Source organism: Carex rostrata, chromosome 13 (assembly GCF_964058835.1).
Source record: "Carex rostrata chromosome 13, lpCarRost1.2, whole genome shotgun sequence".
Taxonomy (NCBI): domain Eukaryota; kingdom Viridiplantae; phylum Streptophyta; class Magnoliopsida; order Poales; family Cyperaceae; genus Carex; species Carex rostrata.
The window spans coordinates 8,221,033-8,239,095 of record NC_135930.1 but is presented as its reverse complement, the minus strand read 5'-3'; the positions used below and the strand labels follow the sequence as shown (position 1 = coordinate 8,239,095).

The 18,063-nt window shown below is 34.8% G+C and overlaps 3 protein-coding genes across 3 annotated transcripts; 2 read left to right on the top strand and 1 right to left on the bottom strand.

Moving 5' to 3' along the window:
* The first annotated feature begins 2,452 nt into the window (after nucleotides 1-2,452).
* On the top strand, nucleotides 2,453-6,937 carry LOC144564096 (protein IQ-DOMAIN 9-like). The gene is made up of 6 exons (XM_078313613.1): nucleotides 2,453-2,613; nucleotides 3,257-3,407; nucleotides 3,643-3,777; nucleotides 4,172-4,399; nucleotides 5,175-5,288; nucleotides 5,868-6,937. Exons 2-6 carry the CDS (start codon nucleotides 3,351-3,353, stop codon nucleotides 6,330-6,332), a joined length of 999 nt encoding a protein of 332 aa, XP_078169739.1. The 5' UTR covers nucleotides 2,453-2,613; nucleotides 3,257-3,350; the 3' UTR covers nucleotides 6,333-6,937.
* Nucleotides 6,938-7,017: 80 nt separating this feature from the next.
* LOC144564095 (HXXXD-type acyl-transferase family protein) lies at nucleotides 7,018-9,251 on the bottom strand. The gene is made up of 3 exons (XM_078313612.1): nucleotides 8,732-9,251; nucleotides 7,870-8,279; nucleotides 7,018-7,621 (listed from the first exon to the last, which is right to left on the bottom strand). The coding sequence occupies exons 1-3, from the start codon at nucleotides 9,155-9,157 to the stop codon at nucleotides 7,102-7,104; spliced, it is 1,356 nt and encodes a 451-aa protein (XP_078169738.1). The 5' UTR covers nucleotides 9,158-9,251; the 3' UTR covers nucleotides 7,018-7,101.
* Nucleotides 9,252-10,398: 1,147 nt separating this feature from the next.
* On the top strand, nucleotides 10,399-17,738 carry LOC144564587 (P-loop containing nucleoside triphosphate hydrolases superfamily protein). The gene is made up of 10 exons (XM_078314197.1): nucleotides 10,399-10,871; nucleotides 11,485-11,699; nucleotides 11,789-11,939; nucleotides 12,649-12,840; nucleotides 13,446-13,608; nucleotides 14,779-14,981; nucleotides 15,399-15,575; nucleotides 16,490-16,612; nucleotides 17,104-17,412; nucleotides 17,500-17,738. The coding sequence occupies exons 1-9, from the start codon at nucleotides 10,482-10,484 to the stop codon at nucleotides 17,386-17,388; spliced, it is 1,899 nt and encodes a 632-aa protein (XP_078170323.1). The 5' UTR covers nucleotides 10,399-10,481; the 3' UTR covers nucleotides 17,389-17,412; nucleotides 17,500-17,738.
* The last annotated feature ends 325 nt before the right edge of the window (nucleotides 17,739-18,063 follow it).

The following is an 18,063-nucleotide window of genomic DNA, read 5'->3' as shown; positions in this document are numbered from 1 at the left end:
TTCATAAAAAAAATTGATTAAATAACAAATAACATATCTAATGACAAATTAAATGACATCTGCATGTAAATAACATTCTTTAAATAACATATTTCATTACATAACATATATGATTTTTTTTTTATCTTTCTGACACATTTTTTGTACAAAATAACATATTAAATGAGAAATAACATTACTTAAATGATATAAAAAAATGAAAAAGAATGAAGACATGACTAATAAATTATCAATCAATCAAAAAGTTCCCTTAAATAATATTTAAAAATAGAAAAAAAAAGAACCAATCAGAAAAATAATACAATTTATATTTAAAGAGTACGTGTTTAAATAAATTTAGATTTACACACGTAAAAAAAATATCAAAATGACACATAGAATCGAAAGAAAACAAACTATTTGATTTTTATTTTTTAATCACAGTCATTGGTAAATTAGAACATCTGTGTGCTTAATATAAAAATGGAGATGATATGTTATAGTCTTAAAATTACTAACAAATTATGCTCATGCAATTAAATATTTTGTAAAACAAACCCTTGAAACTACACTTTCAGATATAAAAAAATTACAAAAATATACTTTCAGATATAATTAAGAACTTATGCCCTATCTTGAGGTTTTTGCCCCGATTATCAGTTTGACGTCGCCCATGCATATGATATGACCACTGGACGATATTTTGTACGAGTCGAATGTGTTATGACTTGTTATCAATTAGTAACAACTGATAATTTTTTTTTTTTTGCATGTATTAAATTGTGTATTTGAAAAAGAGGAAAGATATTTAAAGAAGGTGTTCGCATGTATGTATTTGAAAAAGATGGATATATTATAAAATTTTCCAATTGATAAAAATGTATTTGAATGGGATGACTAGAGCTGCAAACGAATCAAACCAAATCGAACTCAAATCGAAATAGGAACTACGAACTTTTTTTTTTTTGAGCCCTAGATCACAGTATTAACCTGCTGGATAAGATCTCCAGTTGCAGAACCTCTTCCCACATGAGTGCAGCGGACGGTTAGGCAAATGAACAATTTTTGTATACAACTGGAACGAAGAAATAGATGTGTACCCGTCGCTGGATACACTTATTGGCTGTTGGCAGACTTGCAGTTAATATTCACGAACTTGAGGTTCACGCATTCACATCTGTCCCGGGTCCAAATAAAATTTTGGACCTGGAGATCTTCGTTTTACTTTTGATTGAAACGAGGCATTAAAGAAGTTATCATGTTACAGAAGTAATTAAAGAAGTTATTCTCATGTCCGGTCTACATACACCCGTTTGGCAAACTAGCTTTGGGATGTGTGGTAGTACGGTTTCCACTGTACCTTGGTGCTCCAAGACCATCTTTAGGCCGATAAATCCAGAATGAGATTCACAGCCGTGACGTCACTAGTTTTCATGAATTAGCAATGATTTTCTGATTTGTAATGGTAAATGTGGCTATGATTAAGATTAATTTAAAAAATGTTGACATACTTATCTACATCAAATTAAATTGAAATTACAGTAGAAATAACTGAAATTAATTTAAAGTTAATTTTACAAACATTGAACTCATGTAATTTATTTTGATTGTTTTTTGATATTCATAATTTGATAAAAATTCATATATTTCAGAAACTAATTTCTGAGATGGATAAGCGAATATGAATTAATATTTGTACCAACATAATGTTTTGAAAACAATTTCACTAACTTTTTTTCTATTTATAAAGCTATCATACATCTCTAAAATTACAAATGAAATTGCTACCTATATTTTGAAATTGGAATGAAATTATTTCAAATAAAAGTACTATTACTTGAATCGTTCAATCTATAGATGGAATACTATTTAGGGTACATCAACTAATGTGATGTGTAACGGTTATTGAAAAATTAAATTGTCGAGTGAGATGTGTTAAACAGTTTTCATTTGTTGATATATCATGGATCTATTTCAAAATTTGAAAAGGCTTAATGTACTTAACTTCGAAAGAGAAGATCTTAAATGTTTCTCTTTCATTCAATAAAATGGCCCGGAGAAAGATGTGATGTTAATAAAGAGGCGTGCTTTCTCAATTGAGGCCAATATGTTAATTATTAATGCATCAAAATAAGGGTAAATATTTAACAGAGCAGTTTTAGCTTACATGCTGCACATGGACGGATGGACCCTAAGCAGTGCTGTTTTGAAACTATAGTCAATGCTCCGCATGAAGCCAAAGCTGCTCTGTTAAAATCTTTACCCCAAAGACAATGTTGGAGACATGTTCTCTGTTCCTCAAATGGTAAATAACCAATTATTAAGTTTTTTTAAAAAAAAAACCAGATCTGAGGGATATTTATATTGCCACATTGGATCCTTCCAAGGAGGAGTGCTGTCAGTCTAAAGGCCCCACCATAGGTCAAGTCCAACTTGCACCTTTTCTCCCCCACCCCTCTCTCGGTCTCTCCTCTTCTCATCTCTTTTTTGAAATCTCCTCTGTCTACTAATTAAAAAGACGCATCTTGCTTGCATCGGATGGTTTCCTTTTGTTATCTGACAATTAGACTCTTCCTCTCCTGAAAGTCACTTCTAATCTTTTTCTCTCTCTCTGCTTCCCCACCTCCCTCCCAGGTATTTTCTCCATCCGCTCACCTCTTTTTATTCCTACTATACTTCGCAAGTAGTTCATAGCGCTTCTTCTCTGTGTCTCCTTTAATCAGTAGTCAAACAATTCTTGGTTACGTTTTTGTTCGCTCAGCAATCTATGATATATACTGTGATCCAAACAGAGAAGTGGTCCTTGCTCATAAAACATAGGAGTTGCTTTGACTAACATGGAGGTTCCTTTTTTTAAGCATAATTGACCTTTTCCATGTTGGTGGTCTTTCTTTCTTTTTGTTGTCGTTTTGGTTCTACATTTAATGCTACCATTTTCGTTTTTATCCCAGAATCGTATGCTAATATCAGTCGGCCCTTCAATTTTTTATTATTGTCTATATTTTTCAATCTTTCATCTTATTTTATTATATGTATTATTTAGTGCTCCGTTGCTTACAGGCCGGTCTGTAATTGTAAATTGATAAATCTCACACTCATTGTAATTAATTACATGATTTCAGGTTCTCAACATACATGCAAAGCACTAATAACTATATGTCTCTTTTTTTAATAGATTGGAATATTCATTAGCCGCTCTAACATTAAATTAGAATTTGAAGTAATAGTTAATCTGGTTATGATGTCTTATTATAAATCATCATTTGTATTTATGCAGGAAAGGATATAACCACTGTGTTTTGAGATTGGCAAACTGATCCATCTTTGGTTAAGTTTGAAGGAGATACACAAACTGTACAAGAAGTGAGAAAATGGGATCTGGTGATTGGCTTAAGAGTCTTGTTAGAAAGAAGAAATCAAAATTAAAGGTAATTTTTTCCTCCAAAACTTTCTGTGAGAAGATTTTTTTGATTGGCAATAACACATCTAAGGAATTGTAACCAAGTGATGAATATCAGCAAAGGTAAAGTATTCTTGTAATTTAGATTGCCAAACGTTCATCTAAATTAAAAGGGTTAGCAAACTTAAATTTCATTGTTGAAATATTGGACTGAGATTCAGGGAATTGGTTATCGTAGTAATGTAATTAGACTGTTCTGACAGGTCTCTGACAGTCAAAAGATTAATGGGATCAAGCCAAAGAGTTTCAAGTTCTTGAAAAGTAACAGCACTGGTTCTGGTATAAACATTGAGGAGTTGGCTGCAGTTCGAATTCAAACTGCTTATCGTAGGTATAAGGTACCATAAATGCTACTTCTTATAATTCAAACTTGAATTTTTTACCTCTTCATAATTCAAAGATTATCTTTATCTTTTTATTTTTTTGTTGGTACCATTTTTCAAGTCTTATCCTATTTTGGTCTTTTGTTGGGCATCTTGTGTATGTTTGCAAAAGGTAAAATTTAGGGGCAAAGTGTGGTGGAATTGGAGTTAAAATTGAGTCTAAATTGAGGCACTTTGCTTAAGTGATGATAATTGATGCATGAGATTGAACAAAGTCTCAATTGAATGTTTTGGGCTTAATTGATGTCGAAAGGAGAATACATAATAGGTGTTGCTTTGGAAAAGTAGTACTTTTACTATACTGGTACAGCTGTTGATTTTTTTTCTTTTTCATTTTTATGTTTCTTAGGCAAGAAAAACTCTGCGATGCTTAAGAGGGATAAAAAGATTGAACAAGGTTATTCTAAGAAACCCAGTAAACAAGCAAGCGTCAGGTGCACTGGAATATATCCAATCATGGAACCGGATTCAGACTGAGGTCAGAAACCGACGTGTGTATATGGTGACTGAAGCCCGAAATAAGCAGAAAAAACAAGACAACCAGCAAAAACTCGATGCTAAACTTCATGACATAGAGGTAAAAATCATCAAATTTGCTGGCTTCTTTGATATTGATTAATGACCAAATTCTGTTGGGCTATTTACAATAAGTGCCACACTGTATATTCGTAAGGCAATGGTAAAATGACCAAATTACTTCTATAAGAGGAGATACTGTTTCCAGAATACAGTGTTGTGGTACTTAAAAAAAATGTTTACCTAAAATATAGGGTTGGGGTATTCAGAAAACGTCTAATACTGCAAATATGAAGACATTTGTATTTATATGTAAAGTGGTATTGCTTGGGGTTTATGTGCAAAGAAGGTACCAATTTGACATAGTGGACATTCACTTTTGTACATTATCACAAGGAGTCTTTTGTTAAATGTACACATACATGTATAGTTAACTCGAGAAAAAGAAATTAAACACACATACACAGAGATTACTAGAATTATTACTGACTAAACAAGTTGCTCTATAAAAGCTCTCTGTCCAACAATTTTTTTTTTGGAGCCTTGCGACAAATATGTAATACCTGAACTTCCAGAATATAAAGACTTGACACAAAAAATGAAAGAAAAGAAAAGTAATGAAAGGATATATTATGTTACATTTAGAGAGTGCACAATTGAGCTGTATTACATAGAGATCCAAGAATGAAGACTTTGACTGTTTCACATTCCTTTTTTAAATTTGGGGATTATTATTTTAGAAACTTAATTTTTACTTTATTTTTTTATTGACCAGATAAATTTGTATCCTGCTGAAGATTTCCTATTTTTTTGTTCTTTGAACTCGTCTTTTAAAGGTTGACTGGTGTGGGGGATCAGATAGCATGGAGGTAATTCTATCGAGGGTTCAACAAAGGGAAGAAGCGTCTGTGAAGCGTGAAAGGACAATGGCATATGCATATTTACATCAGGTTTTTTTTTTTTTTTACAAACTGAAAAGATAATTTATGCTATTTTCACATTTTATTTTTTCTGTAAACCATAATATCAAATGCCCAATTTCTTGGTGCCTCATCATGCCTATTTTTCATTTATTCATTAAGAAATAAGAATGATGAAAAAATTATACTTCATTACGTAAAAAGATCAAGTAATTAAAAAAATGAACTGGATTAATTAGAATGAAAGATTTTGCTTTGTGACCTCTATATCTGAAAACAAAGTTTTTGGATTGTCCTTATGTTAAGAATGCATTACTCGTGATGTAAAACAACTTCAATGGTACAAATAATGTGAATATGAATTACTAATATGAAATATAAGTCAGACATGACTGGGTACCTATAAGGTGGGGATTTGATCCCTATATTATTACTGTTGTTGTTATTTTGCATGCAGTGGAACATTATGCGGGTGATTATAATTAGCCTCTTTCCCCATTCTTCATTCAAACCAATGGATGATTGATTTTATTTTATTTTCTCATTTTAATACCAAAAATTGAGAAGTTATTCAACACTTGTTGCATCTAACCTATGTACCATGCTTAGTGGAGAGCAAGGCCAGGTGTCAATCTCGGGCCATTTGTCTATGGAGCTGGAAAGAATGGCTGGGGATGGAGCTGGATTGATCGTTGGATTGCTGCTCGACCATGGGAACCTAGGGTTTCATTTAATTCTACGGACCCGAAAAAGAAGCTGCCAAAGATATCAAGCAAAGTTGGTAACAGTGCAATTCCACCACAAGCCTCCACTTTGAATAATAATACTACCCCAAATGAAAAAGAGCCAAAATCTAAGACCTCGCCACAACAGTCGGATGAGAAAAAGGCACAAAAGGAGCCCAAAACAAAAGAAGTCAGCTCCAATAATAAAACTCCAAATGATGCGAAACAGCCAAAAATTAAGACCATTGCACGACAATCTGTAGAGAAAAACGGACAAAAGGATCTGAAAACAAATGACGTCCGTTCATTGAAGCCAAAACCTAAGAGCGTGAAGGTGAACAAGGAATAATTTGGTTATTGTGTTTTTAGTTTGTTTCTGATACAAATTAATTACCATCATCTTGTAAATTTCAAAAATTTTATGTTTGCCCTTTGAGGAAATTGTCCAAATGTCCAATCAATGCATCATAAAAACAAGTATTTGGGCAAGTTCCATTTCAGCAAGCGCATTTGAAATAAATTGATGTTTCATTATATGTGAAAGTTCAGACTGTACAATTTCTTGTTTTATAGCTTGTCATTTTTCAAAGGGTAAATATGAAATTTACAAACATCTGACAAGAGGTAAGGATCCAATTGATGGAAAAAGGTGGTAATTATTTTGCAGATAGATAATCTTAATAATTAGAATGGTTGCGGCTTTCTCATTTTATGATTGCATTTTAGAATTAGAAGAGGATAATAATAAAAAAATGATAACTGAAATACAGTAATTATACTCTTTGATGAGCTTGATCAGGATAGTTCTTTTCTTTTGTGTTTGCTCTTGTAATAAGATTGAGGTGTGCTCTCTAGGAGAGAAATTACTTGGTTGGCTTCAGCTCTTGTGTTATTTTGTGAACTTTAAATTGTTGATTATATTTGATATATCCTATTACATTCTCTAATGAATAATATTTTGAGCATATATTTCTGGAAAATTAAGCATTGCCCTTTGCTAATTTTTAAACAAAGAAGCACATTCAAAAGCTTCCTGGTGGTCGCCATTCAAACTCATCAACAATTCATGACATATGTGCTTAAAATCTAGCATTCTCTTATTTTGATTTGAAAGAGGATCATTCCGAGAAAATTTGCATTTCCTTTTTAAACGACTCCAGACTCTTCTCATCTAAACAAACCAAAATCTTGAAACCATTTTTCTCCTTTCTATCCTCAAGGGGATTATGCGGCAAGAAAAAGCATGGCTCAACACTACCAAGCAACTTCCACGACAGAGGCATCACACTGACTGGCGGGCCCCACCCAAAATCCACCTCTGAGTGGCCCAGACGCCTCCAGTCAGTAAATGCACTTACTCTTGCACCTGCACTAATGCCCTTTGCAAAGTGCAGCTCCTGAAAGTCGATGTAGGATCTGACATACTCATCATTTATACATCTTTTGCTGTCTCTGATCAGGGCTGTGGTTTTCCAAAGAGGTTGGGTTGTTAGCTCATGCGCAGTGAGAGTGACATATACTGGTACACACACATTGCCCCAGTAGCCGGCAGGTAGGGGTGGATTTAGTATTTTGCTGATATTCATAGAGTATACCATCTTGACAACTTCATCTGTGTTTTGTTGAGAGGCTTTAATCCTGTTGTAATTGAATCAAACCATAAACAACAGTAAAGAGGACAATAAGATTGTTGTGATCATGGAGTGAAAATTTTCAATCCTTGTGCATTTTGTATTGCACATGTTGATATGGGTAAAACTCTGTCCTAAAATACACACATACATATTTTGCATAAAACAAACTTTTATTTTGCTATAAATTAACTCATGTAATCTTATATATGATATATAAATATTGTTTAAAATATTGGATTGAAAAGTTGGAACCTGGCACGCCATATGAATGCACTCAGTACTTCAAATGTTGTGAAATTGACACCAAATCCAGCCTCCTCCTTGAGCTGGTCCCTAAACTGTTCAACACACTTGTCACTGACATCAAACCACTCTTTTACTAAGCGGCAACCCCCGTCACTTTTTTGGTGCTTCCAGTATGTCCCATGCTCCACCACATCTGCATCTATTGTAATGGTCCTATCGAATGGCACATTGACATGTGGCGGGTTCCGGGGTCCCAGTAACTCAGCCCGCTCCCACAGTGGTTGAATAACTGGTGGGCCTTCACCACGTGCAAAGCGAGCAATGCTAGCTAAGAATTGGTTTGCACCGGCACCGTCACACAATGCATGGTGTACACACATCCCAAATGCAAACCCACCGCATGAGAATTGGGTTATCTTAAAATGGAAAGATTAGGTTAGATATGCATGACTGACTTCCTTTAAAAAGTATAAATTTTAAAGCTGGTCGTTTGAAAATCCAAAGGCTATTGGGTTTTTTCAGATAATATATAGTGCTTCTTATTATTCACCAATAATTTTACTGTTTAGGTTGTTAGATATTTCAATACAACAATTAAATAGAAAAAGGTGCAGGTAAAAGTTTGATACATTTCAGGGTAATCTTTGCTACATTGAACTAAAAACTTGAGTACAATTCCTTGTTATCATTGAATAATCTGCTATAAATTGATGACGGAATTGGAAATATCTAATGGAAATTCTCAATTGATTTAGGATAACAAGTTAAATTTTGGTAAGACAGCGATTGTTTCAGATTAGTCAAATTCAGGACAATACCTAGAACCCAAATCTTTCTATATCACTACAATTGGGTTCTAACTTCTAACCTGGAGAGCAAGCAGGGGTTTTGTAATATCTAGCTTGTTTGTCTGGTCTAAATAAGGTGACAGCTGATTTAGAAAAGTCGAATCAGGCCGCCACGACAGCACCTCACTCAGTCGAACCTGAGTTACAGCGCGGATTAATGGAATGGAGTCAGAAGCAGTGCACTGTATCTCAAGCCGGGAATCAGGTTGACGGCAATGGAGAGATCCAGTTAGTGGAAAAAACAGAGACAATGCAGCCGAAACAGCATCAGGTGAGATTGCTTGGAACGGGTCCTTGTCCGGTGATTTGGAGTAAAGACGCAGAGTACGAAATGTGACATGGAGGTTTCGATCGGTGTCGAGGTGGGAGAGAGGGAGAGGGAGAGAGGGGAGAGAGGGGGGAGGCGATGGGAAAATGGATATTCTTTCCAGGATTTGAACTTCCATGTATGCAATGAAATAAGTTTGTGATTTGATTTTGGTTTCTGTTTATTTTCCATTTATAGGGAATATGAAATGAAGTCCTTTTCTTTTGCACTTGAGAAATGTTAGGAATTGAAGTTGGAGGGGAAGGTAGTTGGTGGTGGATTTTTGAGAGAAGCTGACGTGGAAGGACGGGCACCACGTTTGCAAGGTTTGAAAAATGGATAAATCTATGTGAACCAGGACTATAATTTGGATGCTACACCAATAGTAGAAGCTTTTTGAGGGAAATATGAGATCAGCGATATACAATAAATGCGAGCAAGGGAACTATGGGCCTGATTCGCCATTTATAGAAATGAATTTGAAAAAAGAAACAGTCGCCGGGTACCCAATCCTTTGGGCTTATAGGCTGTGGTCCGTTTTGTTCTGGGCTTTATTTAGAACATTATATGAAGCGTTATACGAATATTCCAAGTGAAATTAACCCTTGAAAATATCTACAGGAGGCACAAAATTGACCCAGGCTATGACAATTTCGAAATTTTGTTAGGGTATATAGTGCAAATAAATATTTATACAAATGAATAGATAAGTTCGCAAATTTTATGAAAAAATTGGTATACAAATTCAATGAAATATGAAACTCTCCCATTACATGTGTAGAAAATATTAAATTTTTCTTCAAATATCCATTCCTTAAGAGTTATATTTGAAATAACAAGTAGATTATGCTAATTGCAAAGAATTCTAAAAATTATACTAATATTGGATTGTATTATGACCATAAGAAGGGTTAAATGTCTATTTTTTATATTTTGTTTATGTTATTATTTTAAAACTATAATAAGTCATAACTTAAATCTCAAATTTTAAAATATAAACTATTAGTTGCATATTGTATGTCACTTTATCTACATATTCATAAAAAAATGTAACATATTGACTTTTCTTGACCAATACCAATTTGTAAAATTCACTCATTTGGATTTTTTTTTTGAAAATTTAGTATTATTTTCTTGATTATCATTAAATAAATTTGAAAGTCTACTTTTTATATATGTATGTAACAAAATTATATTGATAAAATATAAATTTTATTTCATTATTTTATATTTTTGTTTGTAACAATTTTTTTTTGGATTCTGTTTATAACAAATTTAAAAAATAGAAATATGACGTAGGCATAAAACATTAAAAAAAAAAAAAAATCCAAACCTCCTCTTCTTCTTTCCCTCCATCCAAAACCCCAATGCCTCCTACTCTCCTCTCCTCGTTGCTCTAGCTCAGGGGAGTGAGGAAGAAAGATTGAACTCATCCCCTTCCCCTCTCTTCACCTTTACCTACAATGCTTCTCCTCCGCCTCTCCTTTTCTCTCCTCCCACCTTCACCATCTCTCCTCTCCTCCCGCCTCCCCTCGTCTTCCCTCCAACCTTTCTCCTCCCCTCACCTCTACGCCCAAACCCTCCACTGCGTCCCTCTGCCACGGGGCCCCACCTCCCCATCTCCCCATTCGAGCTTTGTAGGAGGAGATGATGATTCCGATGACATAGGGAGATTGTTGGAGCTGCTACCAAGTGAGATGCAGCAGCGTGTGGCGGGTCACCCGGAGAGAAACGAACTGGTGGAGATCGTTATGGACTTGGGCCGAAAACCCGTGGCCCGTTTCCCCTCTGGTGATTTCTCCCTCTCTGACCGGCCCATCTCGGCTCAAGACATCCTCCATGCCACCTCTCAGGTATGAGGTATCTATCTATTTTATAATCTGGGTTTACAGGTAGGTGCAATCTCCAGTGGTACGATCTATTAGTGGAACGTTTTCTGATATATTACTATTGTAGCAATTAATACGAAACTTGTTAGCTCGGACTGGAAGAGGCAGATGAGCAAGCCAGGTCGCTAAATTGGTGTCTATTTCAATTTTTATTTCATGTCAGTTGGTGTGGATCAGTTAAATTTAGGAACAAGGTTTGCTTCATGCTGGGCTATTACCACCAAAAAAAAAAAAAAAAATATTGAGTTGCAGCCTGGTTTATCATGGGCTCAAGTTGAATGTATAATGGATTCTAAGTTGTGCCTCGGGTTTCCAAGTCTAGGTTGCTTTAATTCATAGATTGCTTGTCAGGATTGGGTTCGTTGAGGCTCAAATTTGGTTCAATTGTGGTATTTGTTTGTCGACATATTAAAATATAGGACTCCTCTGGTTTAGTTGCAGATTTGAATAGGAATTGTGGGTTTGTCATATTTTGTTGGCACCAGTACAGACTAAACCGACAAGTGACTGGTACGATAGCAATAGTACACAAGTAGGTTCCAAATAAATTGATGAAATATGACAAGGTTTATGTTAGGTCGGTGATTTTGGGGCCGACAACCGAGCTGGCATCAGCCGAACTCTCCATAGAATAAGTGCTATAAGGAACCGCAAGGGAACAATAATTGGCCTCACATGTCGGGTAGGCCGGGCAGTAACAGGAAGTGCAATTTTATTGCATGACATGGTCAAAGAAGGCACTTCACTCTTGTTAATTGGTCCCCCTGGTGTCGGAAAGACTACCATCATAAGGTTCTTTTTGACCTGTCATTTTCTTCCTGACATTTCTGACTTATAACTAAGGTTTATCAAATTATTACATTTATTTTCTGTTGTTGCAGAGAAATAGCACGGATTTTGGCAGATGATTATAAAAAGAGAGTTATCATAGTTGATACATCAAATGAGATTGGAGGGGATGGTGATATACCGCACCCGGGTATTGGCGGTGCCCGTAGGTTGCAAGTGCCTAATTCTGATATGCAACACAAGGCATGTCTGTTGTTTTCCTTTCCACTATTTTCTTTTTGCAATTTCTGTCAGTTTTCATGCAAATTTTTGTAGCAGTACTTTGTACCTTATTATGACTTTGTTTAATGCTTATTTATAGTTACAAGGATTCAGTGTCAGGCAGCGGCATTAACTTTATGGACTATTTATCATGCATTATATATTTATTTGATTTGCTAGAAAGAAGCTGATATTTTATTCTATTTGCAAATAATACATCCAACAAAGCTCATATTTGCAATCACCACCTATTCAAATTTTGATTTATTCACAGTACCTAACTCTTTTTTTTTTGAGGAAAACAGTACCTAACTCTTAGACAAGGTTGTCACCAAGGTGACTAAATATACCCCTAATATTTTCATGTTAACTCAATCACATTTAATGGTAACAAGTTCATTTAAAAAATTCATATGAAATAATAATGAAATTACATATAAGTAAGATCCTTTATTGTTCTACCACATAAAAAGCTGCAACAAGTAACAACAGAAATTTAGCCTAGTAAAGGACTATGCAATCAATTGTTAAATAGAGTATTATTGAGTTGGATATCGTAGTTTACTCTATTGTAAACATATAGTTCTGGTTTACTCTTCACGTATTATCTTTTAATGAACAGCTTTTTCAAAAACCTAACAAATTCAAGATGCGATGTCAAATTAGAGACACTGAGCAAATGTCATTACAGGTGTTGATAGAGGCAGTGGAAAATCATATGCCACAAGTAATAGTGATAGATGAAATTGGAACCAAGCTTGAGGCCCTGGCTGCGAGTACAATTGCACAGCGTGGCATTCAGCTTGTGGCGACGGCCCATGGAGTCACGATTGAAAATCTGGTTATGAACCCTTCACTCGAGACTCTTGTTGGTGGCATACAGGTAATAGTGATATCTTTTTTGTTTTTCTCAAAGAAAACAATAATGTTTGTATTTGATTATGTGCGGTGTGCCTCGAGTGGAAGTCTTTTTATTTTATTTGTTATTGTTTGGTATTAGTAAAATGTCTAGATCATAGTATTAAGGGCCTTTTGCAAACAATACTTAAAAACAATAATGTTATATTGCCATATTGGAAAATAACATCTAGCATTTATCTCCTATGTTGTTATTTGCCTCTCCATATACCACTCATAATAGTTTCCTATTAAGTTGCATATGTTGCCTGCATTCTCTTGGAGAGGTCTTCTTCTTTTTGGTTAAGAAAAATTAAATAAGGACTGGTTACTGTTATGCCGATTTTTTTTTGTTGAAACTGGTAGTGGCTGTTATGCCATTTTGTAAAATATACTTTCTCCACCAAACTAATGGTCAGGATGGGTGTTCTCCAAACATCGCAGAAAAATGCTCGCGGATGTGGTAAATGTTGAGTCTTATTTTGCAAATAAAGTATTGGGCCTATTTGAAAAAAAGACCATTTTTAAAATTCTTACTATTTGTCCTGGTCAAAGGAAATTTTGATTATTTGATGGTGGTACCTTTTGAAGAATGTTACACTAGGTGATGAAGAAGCAACTAGAAGAGGTGTACAAAAAACTGTACTAGAAAGACGGGGCCCTTCTACCTTCACTTGTGGGGTGGAAATAGTTTCTAAGACTGAATTGCGGGTCCATCCAAGCTTGGAAACAACAGTGGATGCTCTTCTTTTAGGTTCTATATTTACTTCTTTTCTGTCATTTCCGTCTTGTTTACTGCAAAACTTTGTTTAAAAAGAATATGGAAAAGGAAAAACAAAATTCGTGTAGGTTGCATGTTTATTGTAAGAACCATTATGGTTTGGAAAACCAAAACTTATCCATGGCCTGCTTTTGCTGATACCGGGCTAAGAAAATGGGTTGCTATCTAGATAATAACACTCTGGTATGGATTTCCAATGTAGAATTAACACCTAAATGTCCTGTTGATGGCTAAGTTCGACATCAGTATCACCAATTTAACATTAGCCTCCATTTTTCGAATTAAGCCCTGAATTGTGAAATTTGATTCCCAAGTTCTTTTGAGGTAAATTTTGACTGCCGAGTTCAACCCTAGTTTCTGCAAATAGGGCTCAATTTAACCAATTTGTTCTTAGATTGTCATCAATTGAAATCTTAATCAGGTGTGATATATATAATAATTCCTCAAGTAATAAAGTTATCCTCAATTCAATCCGACAAAATTTAGACATTAATTCAGATGCCAATTTCTGTAACTGAGCCTCAGTTTGGAGCCAATTTAGTTCACTAAACTCCTATGCTTCATGGATACTGCGATACTGTTTTGTTCAAAATCTCAGGATACAATATTTCTTTTATATGTATGTCTTTCTATTAGTTTTGTACGTGCTATATATGATTAAGTTATAAAATGTTAGTTCTAGTTTCAAAAGAAGAACATGGCAATAAAAAGATACCAAACTTTTTTATTTTCAAACAATAAGAAATAACTGACAATAACTAAGGACAATTAGTGAAATTTCAGGGATGAATGAAAACTTTATTCTTTTGTCATGAGAAAGGTGGTGGTGGAAGGTTAGGAAAAGAATTGTATAAAAGGAACCAATGATTGAGATTCTTTGCAGCCTCTGCACCCTATCCAAGTTGTTGTCCTGACAAATCATGGTTATAATTGGATGGGGGAGATTTAATAAAATAATTAGATGTGTGAGCAGGTTTGTCTGATGCACATCATACACGAAGGATGCATATCGTATTTGATGCAACATAGCTCTACTCCCATCTTTTTTCAACTAATATCCTAAAAGAAAAAGTACAGAAATCAGGTGTTTATGTGTGCTAATTCCTCTAGATTATATTGTATTGATCACGTCTGCTTCCACAGGTAAAGCTCCATATTATGAAGTTCGTAAGCTGGGTTCAGAGGGACCAATAATTGAAATCCCAGCAAAAGAGAAACTGTGGAATAATACTTTTGAAAAAGAAGTTCCAAACGAAAAAAATGGAAATGGTGCTCCATTGAAGCATGAGTTTCCTCTAAGAAAGGAGAGATCTCATGACAAAGGATTTCTCCTGTATGCTTATGGGGTAATAACATCTTTTATCCATAGAAGTTTTTAAATCTTCTTTTGTGACACAAATTGTGCATATATGCCTTCCAATAGATGTTCTGGTAGTTGGCAAAGTTTTATCTACTTAATAGAATTTCATTTCACCAATTAATATATACCATTTCTGAAATTTTGTGCAAAATTGAGGAATATTAGGTTGGTCAAACCACCAAATGTGCTATATATTACGTGTCTGTGACATAAAGCATACAAGTCAATTGAAAAAGAAAAGGGTTTCAGGGTTAAAATTGCTGAACTTGGAGAGATTTTTTTCATTTGCATAAAACTGTTCTTTGAGGTCTCTATGCGAAAAAAGTTAAAAACCCACAATATTCATTTATCACACACAACAAGCACCTGTAAGCAATAAGTTATATGTGAGCAGTTTATCTAGATCTCGGAGAAGACTGCTTCAGAGGCAATCACACAGCTGGGAATGAATGAAGTCATGAGAACAACTGATATCATCAGCGAGGCAGATGCAGTGCTTGCTTTGTCTGCAAAGATTAAGAAAAATCAACACATTGAAGAACTTGCAAAGTCTCGAGCAATCCCAATTTTTGTAACGAAGGTAATTTGATTTGGTCTTTCTGATATGTAGTCTATTGGGTGTGCTCCTAAGTTTGGAAGGGGAAGAAATGGCAGGGAAATGGAGAGACAAATCACCCGGTTACACAAAATTGAACTCCGAATTTGGAGGGGGAATGACACTTGATAGCAAAGATTCACCTCATTTTTCTCCATTAATCTCCATTAGACCACAGCATAATAGCAAATACACTGGTCCAGGTCCTAACTAAAATAATCACATTAGTAGAAACTGCCATGAAAATTGTGGTCGCTTGAAATTCTAATCCAAAGTAAAATTGATGTTGAAAAAACAAGCATATTGATTTTTAAATTCGTGGAGGATCACATTACTAGTTTGGTTAGTTTGACCACAGCGGAAATGAGCCTACCAGAATGGACTATGCAGATTGAGTTATGGCTCCGGTTCATTTCAGGATCTCTTCTTGATAACATGCTAGTCTCGGTGCCAACTTCACCTGTTTGGCTCTAAAATTGTTTTTTTTGTTTTTTTGTTTTTATCAAACAGAGGCTAAATCCAATTGTACCATATTTTTCATCAAGAAATCTTAGAGACTTTGAACTAACTCTGGCAGAATTTCAGATACCAAAACCAATAAAATTTTATGATCTGGCAACAGCACACCTTGTCATGTTTTGATCTGAATTCTGACCAGATTTTTTTGTGTTGGGTTTTTCAGCCAATATCTCTGTCAGGCCACTCCCAGATTCTATTATTATTATTATTATTATTATTATTATTATTTTTAAAATAGTTATGTGAACCTGACTTCACTCAACTGTTGCCCTACTTACCAGTAAGGTGTTCTATACTAGAGTTATGGCTCTCATATTTCAAAATTTCATTCTGCCAGTTCTGTTAGTTTATCTTGTTTTCCAATTTTTCTTTACTTCTAGACAAACACATTGGTACAAGTCAGGAAGGCAGTACGTGCTCTTGTAAATCAGTATGTAATTGGACCAGACACATTTGATGGAAAAGAGCAAGTAAACCCCTCCGAAATGGCTGATGCTTTAGAGGTGCTTATTACTTTTGTAAACTATGTTTTGCAGAGTTCACCAACTGATTGTGCTTCCTTTTTCTTTTGCACCGAAGAATACCTAGTTACTGTTTGTTCTCAGTCAAAAGTAACTATGTTGAGACCCCATCCTTCCCCAAAAATTAAAACCAACATAAGAAAAAAAGGTAAGAGAAAGGTCTGATATGGACCCTTCAACTATTTACAGTTTGTTCAATGGTTTGTGACCTTATTGAACAGAAAAAAAAATTACGAACAAAATAAGTGAAGTCTTCCTTTACTCAAAACAAAAAGGAAGTGAAGTCTTATTGAACAAAATGCAAAAGTTCAGGGTCTAATTTCCATGTTTGCTATCGGATTGACTAGTGAATTTCAAAACTCTCTCACAGAGAAAATATCTTTCTGGTAATTAATGCATTCTGTTCATTTTTCTATTGCAGCCATCCCTAAAGTAAAATTCACCATTTGTTAACCCTGATGTTAAATTGCCAGGAAACAAGATTGGCTATACAACGAACTGTTATACCAAAAGGAGAGAGCATGCTGTTGCTCCCGAGATCCCAAGCCATTATTTCTGCTCAGATAGAGCTGATTGAAAGCTTCCGGGTCAAGTGGGAAACTGTCAGGCGGGACCCCCATGTCTGCCTGAGGATTCTTCCACTTGACACTGGTACTGACGAAATTATCAAAGGAATTGGAGATTCAAGTGACAATGTAGAGAATGATACACTTGGATCACGAAATGGTGCTGCTAATCAGCCTCTTTGCCCGGACTAGCATTGTTCCTTTCCCTATGCACTTGTACGTTTTTTTTCTTTAATATAATTTAACCTAATTCTTCAATGTGAAGTTTCCTTTGGTCTTTAATTGCATTATATTCTAAATCAGGTACTTTTACAAGGTCAATGCTGCAAAAGTATTTTTCAGAGGGTTTAGTTCATGAGGTCACTGTATTATACTATTATCAGTTACTTCTAAGACCAAATGTAAATACGTACGGATAGTTATGAGATTGTCATACCAATGTGACTAGCAGCCTAGTCATTATTTTGTAATTCTTTCTAAATTGTTTATGTTTTAATTAGGTGTTAAAACTCCTATTTATAACATATTTTTTAGAGAACTTATATTTACATCTTTGTTCCGATCTCAACAATTATTAAATTGTAGGGTCCATAGTTTGAACAAGCTGTGTATACTGCCATTTAATCCTGCGAGTTATTGCCTTGTTGGCGTGTTTCGCACAAAATTCTTCAACTCTTTCAATTTGTAATTGATTAATCTGTTTGGTTGTTGATACAGTGCTGTGTCAACTACCCGAAAGAATGTAATCACGTAGATTGATATTTTTATCAGGATTATAGAATGAGGACTAAAAAAAGAAAATATCGTTCATTGGCTGTGTCCACGTGCCATTGACTGTCACATGACGAGGAAAAACACTTTTTTCTA